The sequence below is a fragment of the Oncorhynchus mykiss genome, chromosome 22, assembly GCF_013265735.2.
Source record: "Oncorhynchus mykiss isolate Arlee chromosome 22, USDA_OmykA_1.1, whole genome shotgun sequence".
NCBI classification, from domain to species: Eukaryota; Metazoa; Chordata; class Actinopteri; order Salmoniformes; family Salmonidae; genus Oncorhynchus; species Oncorhynchus mykiss.
Genome location: NC_048586.1, coordinates 30,944,782 through 30,968,725, shown reverse-complemented (window position 1 = coordinate 30,968,725; position 23,944 = coordinate 30,944,782). Strand labels below are relative to the sequence as shown.

Here is a 23,944-nt window from a genome sequence, read left to right as displayed (position 1 = left end):
CACATCACAGGTGGCAAACTACCTTTCCCCCAAGAACACCTACAACACCTGATGTCACAGGAAGGAAAAAATATAATCAAGGACAATAACCACTCGAGCCTCTGTCTGTTCACCCTGCCTCCACCCAGAATGCGAGGTCAGTACAGGTGCATCAAAGCTGGGACAGAGAGATTGAAAAACAGCTTATATCTTAAGGCCATCAGTTCGTTATACAGCCACCACTGGTACATAGAGGTGGCTGCCTACCTACAGACTTGATATCATTGGCCACTTTAATAAATGGAACACTCGTCACTTTAAGAATGTTTACCCATCTTGCATTACTCATCTCATATGTATATAATGTATACTGTATCCTTCACTATCTATTCTTTAATATCTGTTACATCTTAGCCACTCTGTCACTACTCATCCATATATTTTATACTTATGTATTCTTATCCCATTCCTTTACTAGATTGTGTGTATTTAGGTTTTGTTGTGGAATTGTTACATATTACCTGTTAGATACTGCTGCACTGTCGGATCTAGAAGCATAAGCATTTCGCTACTCTCGCAATAACATCTGCTAACCATGTGTATGTGACCAATAAAATTTGATTGGATTATATTGTAATGACCTGACTAGATCATAAAGGAACAATTGTCCAGGCAGAAGATTGAGTTTACAAATTTACGGTTTATTAACCCAACTTCACACAGGCTACTGTTTGGCCGTAGCCCACGCCAAATAAATGAAGGATGCCCTGTAAAACAACCATACCCTATAAAACAATCAGACGTAATAGCGAGAACAATGGCTAAACCTGGTTTTAACTTCCAATGCTCCATCCCCCTGCCCAACCCCCCTCCACGCTACTCCGCCAACCACCAGGATGCCCGGCATCAGAACATTCCAGGCATTCCCGTGATTGGCAGATAGCAGGTTGATTGGCATGTCGGACCCCGCGAGCACTGGGTACTTACTGGTAAGTACAACACAACCAACTAATAGCCTAACACACAGCTGTCTGTGCGGGTCGCTACAATATATACCTAAATAGATGTGTCTAGTCTATGAGACAGTAAACTGTACTTGGAAAACATTTATTTGTCACACTTAACATAGTCATACATACCTTTGCTGCCATGTTTGCATTGACATACTGCAGTGTGGTAGCAGACCTTTATGCACCTTTGAACCTGGTTGACTCAGATTCCTTGATTTGATATGTCGGTTGCCAAGGAAAACTCAGCGGTGAGTTTGCCCCCAAAAATTGACAATATGATGTAAACTAGGTAACTGAATGCGAAATTACGAATGTGATGTTAATTTTGAACGAGTTTCAAATTTCATTATTTGGTAGATTCATTGGTTGCTGTTATTGTACGACTGGTTGTTGGTTAGCTTAGCTGGCTAGCTAATCAATTTGTTTCATGTGTGTCAACTACTAACGTTAGCGTCAATGCTGCGTTTAGACAAGGCACGCAAAAACTGTCTTAGAGTCGGTATAGCGGGACAAGAAAGCAAGAAAGAGGGTTACGACAAAAGGAAGTCAGCACGATGGTATGCGTTGCTATGGTGATTTTAGTAAACAAACCGTGCAAATCAACATCCGGTAGAAAACAACGCTACGACAGACAGAAAAAGTTTAAATGTTTTAACTGTCTCTGGCGGTAAATCCCGTTTACTGTGGCGGCTGACGGCATATACAATCGTATGTTCATTGAAAACAATGGCATCCGGTTTGCCGTCTACCGCCTACCACATAAACGCAGCATTAGGCTTGCCAGTTTTGCTCCCTCAGTTGATTAATTAGCTACTTAAAACAGATTACAGGCCGTTTAACCAGGGGATGACGCTTAGGTTATATTGGGCAGACACACTTGATGCTGATGGGACTGGATAGGTAGCCTATAAAGACTGGTGATGGTTCTAACTTACCTAGCTAGCTAACTCTAGGACTTTTATATTATTCCCATAATACTGCTACCATTGGCTCCCATTTACAGCTTCATTAAATATTTGTAGATTGGTTTGTCAGGCATTTATGCTACTCTAAATGTCTACAGTTAACTTAGCTACTTTACTTTTTGCCAGGAATTAAAAACGTTCAACTTCTTCGTTCAGCTTCTTCGGTGGCATTTGCCCCTTAAATAGATTCCCCCCATTGTGAAACCACTTCCTCCACCTATATTTTCAGGTAAGTTAAGTACTTTACCCTCATTGAGCATGTCTCATTGCATTTGATAACTGCAGAAATGAACTGCAGGAAGTATACAATTCGTATCCTTCTTAATCTAGGCCTATGTTTGATGCAACTGTTAAAAGTGTCATGGGAAACTTGTGAATTCATTTGTATTTGTTTTCTCCAAGTACAATCATAGACTTATTGCCATCAACAGAGAGAAAGGCTCTGAGGGACAGTGCCACAGAGGGGATGAAGTCGAGTTGCCATGTGCTTCCTCTTTGGGACTATGACCCTGCAGCCTTCAGAGTGGCCCCCACTTCCCTGACCTCAGTCCCAATGATGCTGATGCCTAAAATAATCGAGGGCTTCTCCTGTTAACCCCTATGCACCCTCCCTAAAATCCCCCTCCTCGACCGCCTCAAGACAGACCCCAGATGCATCCCTTCTCTCCCTACCTTTAGCTTCAATGATTTCCTGCGGGACCCTAATGGCGGCAGTGGGCACCAGTTGCTGGAGGGCCTGAAGAAAGTGGCCCTGTCTCGCTGCAACTAGAGGAAGTTGGTTGGGTTCTTCCTAATGTAACTGCACCAAGGGCAGCGGGCTGAAGTGTCCAAGCAGCTGAAGTGTCCAAGTCCACTGAGAAAGTGCTAGAGGCAAAGACCAGAATCCCACAGAGGCAGATCATATGTGAAACACACTGTATATAATATGTTAAAAGATGACCTGCCATTGTAGTAGGCTAGAGTCCAGATTGTATTATTAAGTGAGTATTGTATGACAAGGATGCTTGCTTTTGTAAGTTACAGTGGTGTACTGTTTCTTCATGCGTATTGTGTGTGTGTTAGTATTTGTTGTGTTATCTGATTAAAACTGACAGCATTGATCCATATAGAGGTGCAGGCTCAGATGATGTGTCGGCTGAGCTGTCAGGGAGATGAGACCTGCAGGTCTGAGCAGAGGTCTGTAGAGATCTGGGTACCACCAGGGGAAAGACAATATGTTCAGAAGCAGGAAAACGTATACCCCCAGGCAAGAACATGTTTGCCTTCTCACTTACTATACCATAACCAACACTACATAAACAGCCCTCTTAAAACACACCTTTTTATTGGTGCCTTTCCTTATCGTGCTTTTCAGTCGTTCAGTTTTGATTTGTTATTGTTTTGTTTTTTTCATCTTATGTTTGTTATATTGTAAATATTTCAGTTTTTATTTTCCTGTGTAGCACATTGCGTTGCATTCCTTGTCTGAAATGTGCTGTATAAATAAAGCTTGATTTGATTAGTTGTTTGTCTACAGAATTTCTTGTAGAAAATGAATCCACTTTTCATTTGAGCAGGAATGGAGGTAATCCTGAACTCTGAAGCTCAAGCACTTCCGGGACTTTTGGCAGACCCACTCCCTGTTCAGGCACTCTGGAGAGGCCATCAGCCCTTCTGAGCTGGCCATACTCGACTGTCTGATAGAGGGGGGCAAGGCATTCACCCTGAATGTGCTGTGTGTTGTTGACTGTGTTTTTGTGGGGGTGTGTCCTTTGGCAATTATTTATATATTATTATTTATTCCTTATGCCTTTGTTGCCTTTGAGGCTTTGCAGCATAATTTAGAGAGTGACAGAAACACAAACATCCTTTGTTCGACCGACCTAACATTAAAAGGAAATATAACGACTATCACTCAAATATAGAATAACAGGAAGTAGAAGAGGAATATGTGAGCTAGAGCTTATCTTTCTCTCTGAACCTTGACAGAGGAATTCACAGTGTGTTTCTCAGGCCCACATCATCGCCCTGCTTCCTGATCTGGCTCCTCTGGACCAGAGTCTGCTGTACCTTAACCTGTCCTTCAATGACCTCACTATCTTCACAGTGGAAGGGAGATTCCTTGTGAACTGAGACAAACCACAAGCATGTCATACCGAATTACAGGGGCTTATTTTAGAGCCTATTTATTTGAAAAGGGTCTTCTGAAAGCATGTCGCAAAATGGCACTGCAATTCCATGGCAAGACAACTTCCATGTCTCTGGGAAGTATGTATATAGCCAAATATGTATTTCCCCCACTCTCTTTAAACATGTGTATGAGCTCACACAGTTGGAGGTGCTGAAGATGAGAGACTGCCCCATAGAGGAGATTCATACCAGCATCCACAGACTTACCAGGCTCAAGACCTTTATCATGTCCTTCTGCAAGAACACCTCCCTGCCATCTAAGTAAGAGCTACAATGTGGAGCTACAGTGTTGGGAACCTGTTATACACAGTGTTATAAACCTACCCTGCTGTCAGAAGTCTCTGTCGGTGTCCCAGATCTGAGTCCTGTGCTGTTTGTCCTACCTACAGACTATACCAGCTGCCCTCTCTGCAGTTTATAGATGTCTCCTACAACCTTCTCTCATCCCTAACCAATGGCATCAGAAAACTCAGGTACAGTCCAGCGAAGGCAGAAAGGTTGCAAAGACCATATTATAGAGCTTTTCCCAAGATCTTACATTGTGTGGGGGTAACTCACCCATTTCAACACCTTTGTATAGTACCCACCTTGTGTTATTATTGTACCAGAACACCTCTGGCTGCAGGACTCTGGAGTACCTGAATGTGTAGGGGGAACCAGTTGCCTGGCCTGCCCTGTGGTGCCCTGCGCCTCTCCCTCACACAGCTCAGGATGTCCAACAACTACATGCACCCCTACTTCTGGAAGAGCTGCACCCGGAACTACTAAATTACATTTACTTTGATACTAAGTATATTTAAAACCAAATACTTTTAGACTTTTACTCAAGTAGTATTTTATTGGGTGACTTTCACTTTTACTTGAGTCATTTTCTAATAATAAGGTATCTTCACTTTTACTCAAGAATGACAATTGGGTACTTTTTCCACCAATGCAAATTTTAGCCATCAAGTAGCGTGTAGCTTTAATTCTGACATCCTATGTAAACAACGACATATGGACCAATCACATACACTCACCTCAAAAGACAGCGCTACAACTACTTCTGGTGTCAAAGTTTGTGTTGTTAAGATGGCTGGCCATGATCATCATCATCTGTCTCTGTGCTCATGCGACTTCATCAGGTAATAATCATTCAATAAATGATGTTGCTTTGTTTCTAACACCTGTCGTAGTAAATGCAGATCGTAGTTATCTTAACCTTGCAGTTATTGCCAACAGAAACTGGCTATATGAAGAAAGAACAAATGACAGTCATAGATAGATAACGTTAGCTAGTTAATAACCATATCTATGACTATGAAGAAAGAACAAGTGACAGTCATAGCTAGCTAGTAGCCATATCTATGACTAAGAAAATACATTTTAAAATCGGAGTTCATTGTATCGACATAACATTGTCAAATACTGGTGTTAAATTCATAGCTAGCTAGCTACTGATAACCAGTCAGTCAGCCAGCCACCATGGTGTTATCGCTAGTAGTATAATTCTTCCTCTCTTTAAACAGATTAGTATGGGCAATCGTGCTGCCACGCATGTATCTGAACTTGGTGCTGACGCTGCTTCTGTTTCTACTGGCCATGGGTGTCCGAATATGGATGCAGAGGAGTCGGAAAGCACACCTGGCTCAGGACAGCTCCCCAACGGTGGCCTTTTCCCACCCCTACTGCAATGCAGAAGGGGGCGGAGAGCGTGTGCCCTCAGAGCGCTTCAGAATAGGTAGCTTTACACTGTCTGAGCCTATTTTTAGATTTTAATGCATTCATAGAGTGCTCATGATCTTCATAACCTGTATTTTCCATTACTTAATCTCCTGATGTGTTGAGTTGTCTCTTCTGTGTCTTCCCTCCTGTAGATACCCACACATCTCTGTTGTTGTGTACACCGGTGACCAAGGTGTCATGGGGGAATAGATTCTGGAGGGTGCCACGACACTGATTCAACATCAGCTTGCCTCGTCCAGTGACTTTCATATTCCTGAAGAACCATCTCTTGCTTGAGGATAGCTCCTACCCCACACTTCACCCTGCTGGGGCAGAGCATGGACACCATGTTCCTGGGCTGGGAGGCTCTCACATCCTTTATACCAGACCTCTATATGGACTCCATGGGCTATGCCTTCACTCTGCCTATTTTCAGCTACCTGGGAGGACGCAGGGTGGGCAGCTATGTGCACTTCTCCACCCTCAGTACTGACAATAACCTGCCCAGGGACTGAGGTTGAAAATTAGCCGGCTGGCTAAAACCGGCTCTTTTACTGAAACGTTGATTCATGTGCACTCTCCCTGTAAAAATAAAATAAACTCAAAATTCAACATGCTTTCTGTGGTGAGAGGAACCTCAGGTCAGTACTGCTTATTTGAATTACATAAAGCATATTGGTATTGTTATTAATTGTGATACTGAAGATAATGTGCTCTTTAATAGTGTTTGTGTTTTTGATATAGGCCTAGTTATCAAATAGATTTTCCTCTGCAGTATTTGTAATCATCCACTCCCTCCTACAAACCCAACAGGTTCAACAATGCAGACTACATCTCTACTAACCCTGTCCTTAGTATGGCTAAGGTGATGTACTACTGTGCCTTCACTCTGATCTACGGCCCAACTCAACCTGGACACTGGGCCACATCCCGGCTCTGTGGCGCACCCCCAGCCGCACCGGCGTGGTCTACCCGCCCTGTGACGTCCGTTCCTTCATTGACATGCCATTGGAGGATGAGGTGAAAGGGGAGGTTATCAGAGACAGGAAGTGCCATTCGATAGTGTCCGTGGGTCAGTTCTGACCAGAAAAGACCACCGGCTACAGATAAGGGCATTTCAGAAGCTTCTGGAGAGGAAAGGGACGAGGGCGGGAGTCTCAGAGACTGGTGTTGATTGGTTGCTGCCATAACCAGGAGAAAGAGGATAGAGTGCTGATGCTAAGGGTTTGTGCCAGGAGCTGGGTGTGACTGACAGGGTGGAGTTTAAACTCAAAGCTTCCTTTCAGGAGTTAAAGAGGGAGCTGATGGATGCCACCATTGGCATGCACACTATGTGGAACTAGCATTTTGGTTTAGGTATTAATCTTATCTCTACCATCTTATCTTTTAGACAAGTATTGTAAATGCCAAACTTGTGATCCCTGTCCCTACTCTGCCTCCTCTTCTCTTCTGTCTCAGGTGTAGTAGAATGTATGGCTGCAGGGACTCCTGGTTCACAAGTCCGGCTGCCCCAAACTGGACATCGTGGTTCCCTACGAGGGTGGACAGACTGGCTTCCTGGCCGACAGTGAGGAGAGTTACGCCACCGCCATGGAGACCATCCTGACCCTGTCGTCGGCGGCACGATGAAGATCCGGCGGGACACCCGGCGGTCCGTTCACCGTTTCTCAAACCATGAGTTTGACTCTAGCTTCCTGTCTTCCATGGAACCTCTGATGGGAACACAGCAGCGATGAAGGAAGACCAATCACTCCCACCTCCGACTGAAGCCCCACCCCTCTGCAGCACTCACAGGCCTGATTGGTCGAATCAATTTGAATGTTGGAACGCTGATGGTCTATCGGAGCTTTGCTGGCTTTATTAATAAATAAGGAGGCTTATCTTACCTGCTCTGTCTTGATAGAGTTACAGTGAAGTGACGTGGTAGACATTCTATTTATACAGTTGCACTCAAAGCATTTGATCCTGAATAGAGGTTTCTGTACTGGTTTCACCTGCGAAGAATGACCAAATATCATTGTGCTATTTTTTTCTGTGTGATTTTTATTCCCGGCCTCTGTAAGGGACCATGGCTCAGAAATGTTACTGATTTAATGTGCAGAAAATGTAAATATACAAACAATGTTTTATTTTGGAAAAGTACATGTATTGTTCATATGTCTGATGAATAAAACATTCAACCTTGTGTTGTATTTTATTATTTTGATTTAGTCTTGAGGTTGCTCCATGTAACAACAAACATTTTCAACACCCAAATACTTATCTGCCTGCTTATATTATACTGCCACCCTGTGGCAAGAATAGGTAGCACCAAACTAACCTGCAGTTTAGAAAAATGTAAGACAGGTCTACTAGGTTAAAGTTTGGGCCAAGTGATACCTATTCTTGCCACAGGTTGGCAGTGAAGGCTGCTGAGGTGAGGACGGCTCATACTAAAGGCTGCAATGCTGCAAAATCATGTATTTGATACCATTCTACTCCAGCCACTACCATGAGGTCGTCCTTAAGGTGCCACCAACCACCTGTGACGTCTACTTATAGCCAAGAAAACTACATATGCAAGTTATGTTGCTGAAAATTATAGAGATAGCTTACTCAAACTTGCTGTTTTTTGTAGAAAATAATCCATTAACAAGGTCCTTGTCATCGTTTCACTTAAATCTCAATAATATGAACACTAATTTTCTGTCTGTTGCTTCTTATTGGCCTCACATTCCTCGTCTGAAACCTGGGTATTCCTTGGTTGCTCTGCCCGAGTCTCACACCCTGCAGCTTGAGTCTGAGAGGGTTTACCCTCTATGGAGGTGTAACCAGTGGGCTCTATCACAGGGTGTATTTGCTGGAGATCTACAGTTTTCTGACTGTCTAACTCTATTTCCCCCACTACTCCATCTGTTACAACCTTCTCTCCTCCCTCCTCTTTCACACTCTCTCCATCCTCCATTATAAAAAGGTTCATCATTGACTCTGCCACCTCCTCTCTCAGCTCATCTTCAGACTCCTCAAAGTTCCTGAGGAAGGAGAGATTGAAAAATGTAGGAAGAATGAAATGTCATAAAGGTTGGCCGAGTAACACAAGCACATTCATTGTCAGCATCAGCCCATTGTCACACTCACGTGTCGTCATCATCCGATCTGGGCTCTAGACGCTCCTCGTCCATCTCCACATCTGAGTCTTCATCCTCCTCCGCTTTTTCCTCTGTTTCGGCTCCCTCTTTCTTGGCACGGTCTTTCTCAGTCAATGGTTCTAAGAGGGAAGGAGAAAGGTGTCTAAATTGCTGTGCTCTTGTATTTGAGAATTCTAGACCTGGGGAGAATCTCAATTGCATACTCCTCGCATCCTCTCTCCTCGCCTCCTTCTCAAAACCCAAAGCCAGAGGTCCCTTCCATGTGACTTTCTCAACCAATGGGTTTCGAGAAGGCGAGGAGAGAGTATACAATCGAGATTCCCCCTATCAATCTAAAACCCTGGGGTCAAGTCTAAGAGGAGTCTGACCTGGCATTACAGAGTCCAGGGTGGAGGTTAGCTCAGCCTGGCCCAAAGCATGGAGCAGGGTGTTGGGGGGACCCTCTTCCCACGGTCTCCTCTCCCTTATTGCATTCCCTTCGAGATCTGCAGCATCACCTGGGGGAAGGAAGAGAGTACAGTACTGATCCTGCTGAACACTGACACTAAGGGAAGATCTCAATTGAGGTGTTTTTCAACTCCTGCCTCCTCTCTTGAGGAGAGGCGGCAAGGAGAGGGAAAGTGGACAAAAAGTGCACTTGTATGAAGTTAGACTCTCCTTCTCCAATCACGTGTCATCAGGACAATTCCATATACAGGGTGGAATCCCAAAATAAATGTGTACATTCGGAAACTGTTTAAGTTAGTTGTTCAAGACATTTTATAGATTAAAGGATAAGTAGTGTATTGTTTTTAAATATGTTTAAGCTTTCCTCCTGCAAGAAAACAACAGCTGATTCAAAGGGGGTGTGGCGGATTAAAAAAACACATCCACACTTGCTGCCGGGAGGATACTCTTGTGGATCCTTTGGCGAAGTAGGTAATTGAGGAGGGTAGCATACTCCTCGGTTCGCCTACTAACGAATTGACACTCCCCTTGACCACTTATCGGTTTCTGGGACACAAAGGAGAGAGGACAGAGGAGGGATTGGTCCTGGCCGCTTCAAAACCCATTGGAGGACCGCTGGCTTTCTCATCCAATGGGTTTTGACAAGGAGACAAGGAGAGAGGAGAGAGGATGCGAGGAGTATACAATTGAGATTCTTCCATTGTGTCACTTCCACTCACCCAGTTCAGGCACAGCCATGGTGGTACACACTGATGACACGTCCATCTCAGCCAGGGCATCCAGTAGGGTCTGTGGTGCTGCCTGGCCCCACCCCTTCCTCACCTTTGACCTGGGTGTTCCTTCATCCTGCCCTGCCCCCAATCCTGCCCCGGACCAATCCCTGTGCCTCAGCTCCTCCCCTGCCTGGAAGCTCAGGGTCTGGTTCAGTGGGTCCATCTCCCAGACAGACACACAGACACACACACACCGGGTAAACGGTGAGATGCTTGAGAGCCCCACCATTGTCCTAAGTGAAGTCACACACCACGTTGAAATGAACATACTCACTTAGGCAACATGGTAACATGTCATCTTTTACCTCTTTCTCGTCTTCCTTTTTGTCCTCCACTATTCTCTCCTCATCCCTCTTCTCCTCTTTTTCTTTGTCTTCATCCTCTTGAATCCTTTCATCATTTAACTTGATCTCAAACATGATAGCTTTCTTGTCTTTGTGCTTCTTCTGTAGCTCTCTCCTCTCCTGTCTGTTCTCCTGCCTGATCTGTCTCAGGGCTCCTTCAATGCCCTAAATGTTGCAGATAGAAATTTAAGATACAGGCCTGAAATGATTATTCATTGTGAGAGACTTCTGTTTTACACAATCCATTTCTATGTTAATGTTTGCAATAAGCCCCTGGTCTTACCTGGTCAGTTTGGGGTCTGTCTCTGTCCTGGTCTCCACTATGTGTTGGTGGCTCTATGTGTCTGGGCTTCTCTACCAGGTATGTGCCTGGTTTCACTTGTGGCTGGGGCTGAAAAGATATGTCTGTTCTGTTAATATCAATGTCATTGTATAGACTTAAGTGTTGGAAAAATCTGTGTTTGGTACAGTGAGAATGGTATTAGAAACATGCAGTGGTGTTATGCAGATAGCACGTGGTTATGATAAAGAATGGTAGGGCATAGGGAATGACAGAAACCTTTATGTCAATATGTTATTGTGTTTACCTCGGCATCAGCTCTCATTCTGATATCTCTCATCTCATTATAGTATTGCTGTCTGATGTGCTGCAACTTCTGTAGATACTCCTACACATAAAGACATGAACCTGAATGTTTGACAAATAAACAATAAATCACATATTCACTTTTCTGCACCTTCTCCTGCCGTTCCGTCTTACCTGCTGCCCATCCTGCCTCCTGTCGTGAGGTGTGGGTGGGTGTGCAGGTCGCCCTGCCCCCTGGTCCTGCTCAGGCTGTCTGTAACGCTCAGCGTCTGCTGTGGATGGCCGCAGGCCCTGGGGGTGAAAAAGGGAAGGGCCAGGGTTCATATTTACAGATATTACAGTTACAATACATCAGCAGCATGTCCAGTTTGTCTAGTATTTAACAGAAGCCAGCAAACAGCTGGCTGTTTCAGCATAATACAGCCTGAGACCCACCAGCTGTTTCTCTGCCCTCAGCTTGTACTGGTTGGCCTCCTGTCTCCTCTGGCGGTATTCATCATGAGCAGCGGCCACCCTGAAGGCAGAACACGCACAAATTAACAAAAGCCTGCAAACCCAGTATCTTGCAAGGACCAGGTTTGAAGAACACTTCATTATTCTATAATTATGGGTATACTTGAATGAACACTCACAATTGATAAGGTTCTGGGCGATTCTCTCTGTCATCATAGCGCTCCACAGGTCTCTCCTGAACCACCGGAGGATGACGAGAGGGAAGAGGAGGACGAGGAGGTAGAGGAGAGTATCTCCTCTGGATGGCGTCCAGCTGGGCATAGTAGTGGTCATAAGGGTTGACTTCAGCCTGACCGTCCCACCTGGGGTTCTGTTGACCGCATTGTCTGGCCACTGGAACCCTAATCTGTGCTGCTCGTGGATGAAACGGCTGAGGAACAAAAACATAAACCCAAAAGATAAGATGGAACAAGATACAATGGAATTTCAGTGGTACAGTTCTAGGAACATGCTTTCATGTAGTAGCTGTTATACAGTAGTAGGAGTAACTGATTTAGTTGTTCTTTAGACAGGTGAGTTACTTTGTGCTGTGGCATGACTCTGGTAGGGGGTTTCCAATTTGGTTTGGGGGACGGTTTCTTCACCGAGGGCCCAGGCTTCGACCGAGGAGGAGGCCTCTCTGAGACTCTGGCTTTGGGGACTATGTCTGGACACCAACAGAGGATGAAAAAATGGAAAGTTAGAAAAAACAAAAAGGAGATACATACAGTATGCAGCTAACAGATAGGAGGTAAATCATTGTGATGAAATATCACAAGCTACAGGACTGTTTTGCTATCACAGACTGGAATGTGTTCCGGGATTCCCCCGATGGGTTTGAGTACACCACATCAGTCACTGGCTTCATCAATAAGTGCATCGATGACGTTGTCCCCACAGTGACCGTACGTACATACCCCAACCAGAAGCCATGGATTACAGGAAACATCCGAACCGAGCTAAAGGGTAGAGCTGACGCATTCAAGGAGCGGGACTCTAACCCGGAAGCCTATAAGAAATCATGCTATGCCTTCTGACGACCCATTAAGCAGGCAAAGCGTCAATACAGGACTTAGGTTGAATTGTACTACACTGGCTCCGCTGCTCGTCGGATGTGGCAGGGCTTGCAAACCATTACAGTCTACTTCCTGACGGGCCGCCCCCAGGTGGTAAGGGTAGGGAACAACACATCCACCACGCTGATACTCAACACGGGGGCCCCTCAGGGGTGCATGGTCAGCCCCCTCCTGTACTCCCTGTTCACGCGTGACTGCATGGCCAGGCACGACTCCAAAACCATCATCAAGTTTGCAGATGACACAACAGTGGTAGGTCTGATCACCGACAACGATGAGACAGACTATAGGGAGGAGGTTAGAGACCTGGCCGTGTGGTGCCAGGACAACAACCTCTGCCTCAACATGATCAAGACAAAGGAGATGATTGTGGACTACAGGAAAAGGAGGACAAAGCATGCCCCTATTCTCATCGACAGGGCTGTATTGGAGCAGATTGAGAGATTCAAGTTCCTTGGTGTCCACACCAACAAACTATCATGATTCAAACACACTAAGACAGTCGTGAAGAGGGCACGACAAAACCTATTTCCCCTCAGCAGACCGAGAAGATTCGGCATGGGTCCTCAGATCCTCAAAAGGTTCTACAGCTGCACCATCGACAGCATCCTGACTGGTTGCATCACTGCCTGGTATGACAACTGCTCGGCCTACGACCGCAAAGCAGTAAAGAGGGAAGTAGATATGGCCCAGTACATCTCTGGTGCCAAGCTTCCTGCCATCCAGGACCTCTAAACCAGGCAGTGTCTGAGGAAGGCCCATAAAAATGGTCAAAGACTCAAACCACCCTAGTCATAGACTGTTTTCTCTGCTACCACACGGCAAGCGGTACTGGAGCGCCAAGTCTAGGTCAAAAAGGCTTCTAAACAGCTTCTACCCCCAAGCCATAAGACTCCTGAACAACTAATCAAAGGGCTACCCAAACCCCTTTTTTCCACTGCTGCTACTCTCTGGTTATTATCTACGCATATTCACTTTAACTCTACCTACATGTACATATTACCTCAATTACCTCGACCATCCGGTGCCCCCACACATTGACTCTGTACCGGTACCCCCTGTATATACAGTTGAAGTCGGAAGTTTACATTCACCTTAGCCAAATACATTTAAACTCAGTTTTTCACAATTCCTGACATTAAATCCTAGTAAAAATTCCCTGTCTTAGGTCAGTTAGGATCACCACTTTATTTTAAGAATGTGAAATGTCAGAATAATAGTAGAGAAAATGATTTATTTCAGCTATTATTTCTTTCATCACATTCCCAGTGGGTCAGAAGTGTACATACACTCAATTACTATTTGGTAGCATTGCCTTAAATTGTTTAACTTGGGTCAAACGTTTCAGGTAGCCTTCCACAAGCTTAGCAAAATAAGTTGGGTGAATTTTGACAGAGCTGGTGTAACTGAGTCAGGTTTGTAGGTCTCCTTGCTCGCACATGCTTTTTCAGTTCTGCCCACACATTTTCAATGGGATTGAGGTCAGGGCTTTGTGATGGCCACTCCAATACCTTGACTTTGTTGTACTTAAGCCATTTTGCCACAACTTTGGAAGTATCCTTGGGGTCATTGTCCATTTGGAAGACCCATTTGCGACCAAGCTTTAACTTCCTGACTGATGTCTTGAGATGTTGCTTCAATATATCCACATAATTTTCTTACCTCATGATCCCATCTATTTTGTGAAGTGCACCAGTCCCTCCTGCAGCAAAGCACCCCCATGGTGTTCTTCGGGCTTGCAAGCCTCCCCCTTTTCCTCCAAACATAACCATGATCATTATGGCCAAACAGTTCTATTTTTGTTTCATCAGACCAGAGAACATTTCTCCAAAAAGTATAATCTTTATCCCCATGTACAGTTGCAAACCGTAGTCTGGCTTTTTTTATGGCGGTTTTGGAGCAGTGGTTTCTTCCTTGCTGAGCGGCCTTTCAGGTTATGTTGATATTGGACTCGTTTTACTGTGGATATATATAATTTTGTACCTGTTTTCTACAGCATCTTCACAAGGTACTTTCCTGTTGTTCTGGGATTGAATTGCATTTTTCGCGCCAAAGTGCGTTCATCTCTAGGAGACCTTCCTAAGCGGTATGACGGTTGCGTGGTCCCATGGTGTTTATACTTGCGTACTATTGTTTGTACAGATGAGCATGGTACCTTCAGGCATTTGGAATTGCTTCCAAGAATGAACCAGACTTGTTGAGGTCTACAAAAAAAATGAGGTCTTGGCTGATTTCTTTTGATTTTCCCATGATGTCAAGCAAAGAGGCACTGAGTTTGAAGGTAGGCCTTGAAATACATCCACAGGTACACCTCCAATTGACTCAAATTATGTCAATTAGCCTATCAGAAGCTTCTAAAGCCATGACATAATTTTCTGGAATTTTCCAAGCTCTTTAAAGGCACAGTCAACTTAGTGTATGTAAACTTCTGATTCACTGGAATGGTGATACAGTGAATTATAAGTGAAATAATCTGTCTGTAAACAATTGTTGTAAAAATGACTTGTGTCATGCACAAAGTAGATGTCCTAACCGACTTGCCAAAACTATATTTTGTTAACAAGAAATGTGTGGAGTGGTTGAAAAACAAGTTTTAATGACTCCAACCTAAGTGTATGTAAACTTCCGACTTCAACTGTAGGCTCGCTATTATTATTTTACTGCTGCTGTTTGATTAATAGTTACTTTTGTTTTTTATTTTCTATTTTTTACTTAACACTTACTTTCTTAAGATCTTCTTAAAGCATTGTTGGTTAAGGGCTATTCAGTAAGCATTTCCCTGTAAGGTGTTGTATTCGGCGCATGTGACAAATCAAATTTGATTTGATTTGACATCATTGTGATGTTGAGTTGGCATACCCAGACAAGCCAATGTTGCTATAATGGTACCATAACAATACAGGTGCCAGAATTGACGTCAGCACTGGCATGCTTCCTAATAGAATGACAACATCTATTGCCATTGACCAGATGATTGTACTCTGAGAATGAGAGACATGGCTGAAGTCATTTACATTTCATGCCCAGCAATCTTTGAACTGTGCTCACAGTTCAGTTCTGTGTAACTGGTTTTGATGCCAAGAGTTTTAGTGAATGTATTCTGATGACGATGAACAGATATTGGAGAGAATGCTATGACCCTGACCACCAGGTGGTGTAACTGACAACACTTCATCACAGCTACTGTGAAGCCAAGCCTATGAGCCAAGCCTATTTAAGTAGGAAACTTTGTTGTTGGGTAATGTGTGGCTGAAACCATTCTGAGAAAAGCTAATGATTATATTAAGGGGATGTTTGGACTCAGACAGAAATACAGCAATACAATCTTTTCGCTTATGTCCCTTAAGCATGTGTACCGGTGATCTGTACTGGTGCGGCCCGCACTCTAGGTAGTGGGCCTGCAGCTCTCTTTCTGTGCAGCACTGTGTGGCTGAATTCCTCCTCAATGACCTAGAAACACCCAGAACAGAGTACGGAAACAGCACAGGACATCCTGAAGTTAACACAATAATACAATAACACACACACTGTACATGTTTATTTTACTATCCTTGTGGGGACCAAACAATGGATTCCCATTCAAAATCCTATTTTCCCTAGCACTTAACCTAACCTAAACCTTAACCCCAAACCCTTAACTCCTAACCCTAATTCTAACCCTAATTGTAACCTTAACCATAAACCTAACCCCTAAGGCTAAAATATGTTTTCTTGAGGGGACTGGCATAATGTTCCTTGTTTTATTATCCTTGTGAGGACTTCTGGTCCCCACAAGGATAGTAAAACCAAAAACACACACACACACAAACATGCAAGCTAATAATATCTGTTCTTGACAAGAAGTCACAAGACTTCTACAAAGTGTGAGTAGTTAGGACATTTGGGTTGTGCAAGTTTTGTTTAACTGTTTCAACCCAAAAATATTTAAATGTTCATTTCTGTAAACAGAAAGTCACCCCTCTGTTTATAATTATCTAAGCCTAAGGGGGAACGTATAGAAAGGTTACTGGCCGAGCCTCCAGTCCCTTTCTTGGTACCCTAGTAGTTACCTGGGGATCCAGGTGTTTGCTGATGTGTTTCTCCAGGAAGGGCCGTTTGAGGACAGAGTTGACGGAGGGCCGGTCTCGCGGGCTAACCTTGAACAGCTGAGTGACCAGCAGGCGCAGGTCGTAGGAGTAGCGGGTGGAGACTGGGTTATAGCGCCCCCTACAGATCTTCACTACCAGCTGCCTCAGGCTGTTGCCCTCAAACTGCAGGTGGAGAGAAATACTATTGAGATAGTGTGGCTTTGAATTGCATGTGCATATGTGTGTGCATTCGTGTGTTTGTCTGAGTGTGAGTGCGTGTGAGTGTGTGCATTTGTGTGTTTGTAGCAGTGCTTACTGGATGTCTGAGGGTGCAGAGCTCATACAGGACACAGCCCAGAGACCAGATATCCCTGAGGAACAGAGAGAACAGGTCAAAGATTGCTGTTGAATATAAGAGCAATCATTATAAAATGCACAAGGATACTTTGCAGTTGTGGTAATGGTGGATGACAGTTTATGATATATATGATGATCTATGAACTATTCGTGATAGAGGGGAAATTACACATAAAAATGTATGTGACAGTAAAACTCAGGGAGCGCCCTCTCTATCCCAGCTCTAGAAAGCAGACCAATAGCTGCCTAGACAAAGTGTGTATGTGTGCTTATTAATGGAGGGAGGACACCCATTTCAGACTAGCCAGAATGAGAGTATGATGGAAAAAATTGTGGCGTTGTTGCAGCCACATGGCTGATTGATCAGGCAGCTAGCTAAGGCTCTAAAGTCCTGTCTGCTTGCTTCACTGTTTACACAAACAAGTTCCAACACGAAATACATTATGTCACACAATGTTTTGATTGCTCAGATGGAGCAAGGTGTTTGCAACACAACAGTTATGGCCATATACTGAATGAACATGTTAACTTCTCCCTACAGTCAGTCAGTGTCTCATCAGGTAACATATCACCATATTAGACACCGCCGACATATGTTATTGGTAGAAAGTAACACAGGGTCTATTTTTGGGTTGTCTAAACACATAACAGCATAACAGGAAATCCTGCGGGTGTGCTAGGTACAGTAGCTCATTTCATCAAAACACAACACTGACATTTTGGCTTTTACTTTTGCCGGTCAAGACACTGGATGAATCAAGTTGTTTCCACATCATTTCAACCCCAAAACATCTATGTGATGACAAACTAACTGGATTTCGTATTTTTTTCAACAGCATGGTGATTTTTGTTGTTGTTGATTTCATGTTGCATTCATGTTAGACAACTCCAACAAATGTAAATCAAAACTAGACGTTGAACTGACGTCTGTGTCCAGTGGGAGGCTGTGTGTGAATAAGAGAGAAAGACATCAATAGAGTGTGAGAGAGAGAGAGAGTAATAAAAAGAAGGGATGATAATATGGTACATACGTTTTGTTATTGTACGGTCTGTTGTCACAGATCTCAGGAGACAGGTAATATGGCGTCCCAACACAGGTCCTGGCTAGCTCCATGGTACTAGCCAATCACATTCATCAGAACATCAATATACATGAGTTGTAATACACAATGTAACAGTATGGTTGTGGAATGTGGAATGTTAATAACATGGTTTGGAACATGTCCTAGCTCTCTGTAATCAGCAGCTGTTATGGAGAAAATACCAGTAGTCTCTTTCCTGGCTGTGAGTCTTCTGCCACTATCATAGAAACTCACTTGTTTAACATTCTTGCAATGCCAAAGTCTCCCAGCTTGGCTTTCATCCCCTTCATGGTAAGGAATATATTCTAGAGGAAAGCAATACAAAAACAAAACAATGATCAGAGTAGATCAAGTTGTTATAAGTGGTAACAGTGCTTTGATATCTATGTGGCTTTTGTCTGACTATGACAGCTGTCTAATACCTGTGCTTTGATGTCTCTGTGCAAAACCTTCCTGTCATGGATGTGCTTCAGTCCCAAACAGATCTGTACAAACCAATCCACTATCTGAGTGGGAACAAAATAGTTTACATGAGTATTTCCTTGAACCTTGTGTGTGTGTGTCTCAGTGGAGGCTGCTGAGGGGAGGACAGCTCATAATAATGTCTGGAATGGCGCTAATGGAATGGCATCAAACACATGGAAACCATGTGTTTGATGTATTTGATACAATTCCACTCATTCTGCTCCAGCCATTACCATGAGCCAGTCCTCCCCAATTAAGGTGCCACCAACCATCCTGTGGTGTGTGTGTGTCTGTCTGTACCTGCTCCTCAGTAAACATAACCCCTCTTTGCATACTGATCTTCTTCATCAGATCTCCTCCATCACAGTACTCCATCACTATGTACAGGTTAGTGCTCTCTGTTTCAGACAGGATAAACGGATCAACATCACACACAAGCAAGCACGTACGCATGTATGCACACACACACACACACAGACATATTGACTGGATACAAACCTTGAAATGATTTGAAAAAGGTGACAATATTTGGATGCTTCATCTTTGCAAGCAGCATGACTTCCTTTTTGGATGCTTCCTTTTCCATAGGTGACATCTATGAATGACATTGCAACAAAAAAGGGGATGGAAATTCTCATAACAAATCCCTGGCCTACTGGTTAAAACAATGCAGTTGGTTGTGTAGAGGCTTGGTTATGATTTGATGAGCATCACAGATAAGTCTATGGTTGGTACCTTTCTGAGGTTGATCTCTTTGACCACGCACTGGCTCTCACCACCCCAGTGTCTGTCCCTGTCCAGGGCCAAGAAGGCCTTCCCAAATGCCCCCTCTCCAATCTGATGGACCACCTCATACTGGTTCATAACACAACACCTGAGGAAACAGTGGGAGAAACGTAAGGGTTTTGAAAACACACAGCTATCGTCATACATTTACAATTCATCCTTATGTGTGTTCTCAGAAAATGAGACCTCTAAGTTTATGAACTTGTATAATGCAATTTCACACACACGAGAATGGTTTGGATTTCATATGCTTAATTCACCACGCCACATTTATTTATAGCAAGACGTGATGGCGGGTGATAGCACTATTCCTGTCATTGGTTGGGGATAGGATGGATCAGATGATACCCACAAAATCAGCTGCCAAAACGCCAGGACAGCATGAGCCCGTTACCATGGCGACAGATACACAGAGCCGATTGCTTGTCTGCTAGCTAGTTTACTAACCTTCTTTGGTGTAATATTGGGCTTTACTTTACATTAAAAACAAACAAACAAAAGTGGTACTTACCAAGACGACACGTTCCCTTTTAAATGTACATTTGTGGGAACACTGTGTGGTGATGTGTTTTTTTCAACAGAGTTAAATCTAACCCGAAAAGTATGTTGACAAAGATGGCAGAATGCACAAAAAAGCAAAGTACTCTGGGACTTGTAGGCAATGTCTTCAATACAATTGTCTACCTGGAGCCAAATACTAGGAGTGTCATATTTCAAGGGCTAATTATTAGAGAGAGAGATTTTATGGCATTGTTTGTTACACTTCTTTCAATGGAATATTCTGGCAATGCTGAATCAAATGTTTAGCACTGAGCAAAATTACTAACACCGAAAGCACACTTTATTGAGATGGATTAGGTAACAGGAGCCATCTAAACTAGTGGTGTCAAGAGCCTGAAATGTATCATACATATATCCTCAGTGCATTCAGTTATTATTACACTGTTAATGAGGGACAAATGTGTTCCAATGGTCGACACCACATTATAAATATCAATACATACCATGATGACATGGTTATGCATCAATGATTGATGGAATGTATATTAATAATGCAATTCTATCTTTAATTTATCTTTGACTGGTAATCTGATATGGGTTTGAGGCAAGTGCAAAGACAAGTCACTTTTTAACACTTGGTATGGCAGCTGAATTTTTTAGGCTTATTCAAGACCAAGGGATCATATGGCTGTTACAAGATTAGCCTATATCACACCCACAGTTGAAATGCAAGGGAGTGTGTTTGTGCTCCAGACCAGTCAGTGGATAAGGTGCAGCTGGACCAACTAATGCCAATGTAAGTTATACCTTATAGCCCAGGCCTCCGAGCAGAAACACAGGACACTAGCTAGCCATAAGGCCTCTACTGTATGTGGGATCAGTGACTCTTTAGGAGGCATCAGACTCATAGCACTCCATGTAATCCCCTGCATTACCAGCATCTCTGTGGTCTGTCAACAGAGCTGAGCTCTCCCACAGGGTCAGTGGAGGGCCAGCCCTCTGTGTGCAAATGCGCTTCACAGATTCCTCCTCTAACTGGGAGCAATGTTCCCATAATGCAAACATGGAAACACGTACTGCCCGAAATACACACATGCACATCACTTTAGATTCTAACATGTACTGTGCCTTTTCTTAACAAAAATGAAGTCATACTGAGATATTTTGAACTTCAATCTATTTGATGCGATCCTTATGAATATATATGAATACACAAGCCACAAGACTTGACCAGGCTTCCCATCCCTAACCTGTCAGTGCAGTGGATCCACATACATAAGAGCTATTCAATCATTCATCCTTTCTGGTGTGAAGTGACAGCAACCATTCAAGAATATCAGGCAACAGAATTCAAAGAGCATATTCCATGAATCAGTGACTCAGAGCAGGCCTCATAAATTTATGACAGGAAGCCTTCCTACTCTGGGCTGACAGCCTTATTGATGGCTGGCATCTCCCTCCTCACAGAGGGAACTAGCTTACGACAGGAGACTGCTATATCGGTCTCTTCTTGTCGCCTGTCTACGTGTTCCCCTGCCATCTGTGAGTGTGTGTCTGTGTGTGTCTGTGTGTGTGTGTGTGTGTGTGTGTGTGTGTGTGTGTGTGTGTGTGTGTGTGTGTGTGTGTGTGTGTGTGTGTGTGTGTGTGTGTGTAGAACAGGGTGATAGAAAAAGCAGGATGTTCTTGAGATGGGAGTGGAAGTCACAGAATTTTGATAATTCTGAGAAATTAAAAAAGATTGTTGCAACACGGACTATCTAAAATGAGATAAAGTAAGAATTGGTTATTCTAAACAATATCAAAATGGTGCTCACAAAAGCATATGTACTCTACATGCTGTAAAAAAATCTATAGGACCCTCATCACCTTGAGTACGTCGGTGTGAAGGTGAACATGCAGAACCCATCTGGCATCTCTCCCATGACACCCTTCTGCAAGGTCCAACTCATTAGGATCTTAACCAGAGATATTTCCACTATGATCATATAACAGGGCTTATAGTTATGGTACACGTCAATTGATAGCTATCAGAGATGAGACATACTGCTATGGGAGCAAACGTAAGCAAATGCAACCATACAAAATACGCAGCATACAGTGAAGAGGATCCAATGACAACAGAGGCGAAGCCAGCATGACTACATTCAAACAAGTGGCAAATGTGTTCACATGAATAGGGCTGACATAGGGACAGGAATGGATGAGGTTGCCAAATGTAAAAGAATGAACATGTGTATTAAAAGGAAAGCATCTATACTCCTACAGTGCATTCGGAAAGTATTAAGTCATCTTGACTTTTTCAACATTGTTATGTTACAGCCTTATTCTAAAATGGATTAAAATGTTGTTTTTTTCTCCTCATCAATCTACACACAATACCCCATAACAACAAAGCAAAAACAGGTTTTTAGAAATGTTTGCAAATTTATACAAAAATATTGAAACTGAAATAACACATTTACATAAGTATTCAGACCCTTTACTGAATACTTTGTTGAAGCTCCTTTGGCAGGGATTACAGCATCCACACCTGTATTTGGGGAGTTTCTCCCATTCTTCTCTGCAGATCCTCTCAAGCTCTGTCAGGTTGGATGGGGAGCATCGCTACACAGCTATTTTCAGGGCTCTCCAGAGATGTTTGATCGGGTTCAAGTCTGGCCTCTGGCTGGGCCACTCAAGGACATTCAGAAGTTTGTCCCGAAGCCACTCCTGCGTTGTCTTGGCTGGGATGGTGCCAGGTTTCCTCCAGACGTGACGCTTGGCATTCAGGCCAAAGAGTTCAATCTTGGTTTCATCAGACCAGAGAATGTTGTTTCTTATGGTCTGAGAGTCCTTTAGGTGCCTATTGGCAAACTCCAAGCGGGCTGTTACATGCATTTTATTGAGTGGCTTCCGTCTGGCCACTCTACCATAGAGGCCTGATTGGTGGAGTGCTGCAGAGATGGTTGTCCTTCTGGAAGGTTCTCCCATCGCCACAGAGGAACTCTGGAGCTCTGTCAGAGTGACCATCGGGTTCTTGGTCAACCTTTCTGACCAAGGGCCTTCTCCCCCGATCGCTCGGTTTGGTCGGGAGGCCAGCTCTAGGAAGTCTTGGTGGTTCCAAACTTCTTCCACTCAAGAATGATGGAGGCCAATGTGTTTTTGGGGACCTTCAATGCTGCATAATTGTTTTGGTACCCTTCCTACAATCCTGTCTCGGAGCTCTACGGACAATTCCTTCGACCTCCTGGCTTGGTTTTTGCTCTGACATGCACTGCCAACTGTGGGACCTTATATAGACAGGTGTGTGCTTTCCAAATGATGTCCAATAAATGTAATTTACCACAGGTGAACTCCAATTAAGTTGTAGAAATATCAAGGAGGATCAATGGAAACAGAATGCACCTGAGCTCAATTTCGAGTCTCAGACAGTGGTGGAAAAAGAATCCAATTGTCATAAAAGTGAAGATACCTTAATAGAAAATGACAAGTGGAAGTCATCCAGTAAAATTCTACTAAAGTCAAAGTATTTGGTTTAAAATATACATACAGTGGGGCAAAAAAGTATTTAGTCAGCCACCAATTGTACAAGTTCTCCCACTTAAAAAGATTAGAGAGGCCTGTAATTTTCATCATAGGTACACTTCAACTATGACAGACCAAATGAGCCCAGCAACAGCCCCAAAACATCACTGCTCTAGAGGAGATCTGCATGGAGGAATGGGCCAAAATACCAGCAACAGTGTGTGAAAACCTTGTGAAGACTTACAGAAAACTTTTGACCTTTGTTATATACCCTTTGTTGGCAATGACAAAGTATTGAGATAAACTTTTGTTATTGACCAAATACTTATTTTCCACCATAATTTGCAAATAAATTCTTTAAAATTCCTACAATGTGATTTTCTGGAGTTTTTTGTCTGTCTGTCATAGTTGAAGTGTACCTATGATGAAAATTACAGGCCTCTCTCATCTTTTTAAGTGGGAGAACTTGCACAATTGGTGGCTGACTATATACTTTTTTCCCCCACTGT

General features: G+C 43.5%; 1 protein-coding gene, 1 long non-coding RNA gene and 1 pseudogene across 3 annotated transcripts; 2 read left to right on the top strand and 1 right to left on the bottom strand.

The window, feature by feature from the left end:
- Positions 1 to 976: 976 nt before the first annotated feature.
- On the top strand, positions 977 to 3,458 carry LOC110501745. 2 transcript variants are annotated; one of them, XR_002470245.2, is made up of 3 exons: positions 977 to 1,237; positions 2,081 to 2,183; positions 2,386 to 3,458. It is a non-coding gene; the product is annotated as an uncharacterized LOC110501745 (long non-coding RNA). The 2 variants fall into 2 exon arrangements; XR_005038819.1 differs by having other exon boundaries at positions 2,357 to 3,458.
- Positions 3,459 to 5,122: 1,664 nt separating this feature from the next.
- On the top strand, positions 5,123 to 8,012 carry LOC110502090 (annotated as a pseudogene).
- On the bottom strand, positions 8,006 to 20,070 carry LOC110501741 (serine/threonine-protein kinase Nek5). Its single transcript, XM_021579494.2, has 21 exons — positions 19,942 to 20,070; positions 19,380 to 19,518; positions 19,143 to 19,239; positions 18,945 to 19,042; positions 18,602 to 18,685; positions 18,414 to 18,484; positions 18,129 to 18,215; positions 17,057 to 17,111; positions 16,723 to 16,923; positions 16,030 to 16,123; positions 12,140 to 12,264; positions 11,738 to 11,988; positions 11,541 to 11,619; positions 11,280 to 11,396; positions 11,107 to 11,187; positions 10,803 to 10,910; positions 10,481 to 10,684; positions 10,122 to 10,338; positions 9,324 to 9,452; positions 8,945 to 9,074; positions 8,006 to 8,838 (listed from the first exon to the last, which is right to left on the bottom strand). Exons 2-21 carry the CDS (start codon positions 19,506 to 19,508, stop codon positions 8,505 to 8,507), a joined length of 2,691 nt encoding a protein of 896 aa, XP_021435169.2. The 5' UTR covers positions 19,509 to 19,518; positions 19,942 to 20,070; the 3' UTR covers positions 8,006 to 8,504.
- Between the last annotated feature and the right edge of the window lie 3,874 nt (positions 20,071 to 23,944).

Bases quoted from the DNA above. Each gene is read 5' to 3' on its own strand.
- LOC110501741 (XM_021579494.2), bottom strand. From the start codon at position 19,508: ATGAACCAGTATGAGGTGGTCCATCAGATTGGAGAGGGGGCATTTGGG. The intron at 9,453-10,121 runs GTGAGTGGAAGT...TCCTTCCCCCAG, and splicing joins CATGGCTGTGCCTGAACTGG to GTGATGCTGCAGATCTCGAA. The intron at 8,839-8,944 runs GTGAGTGTGACA...CTCCTTCCTCAG, and splicing joins AGATCGGATGATGACGACAC to GAACTTTGAGGAGTCTGAAG.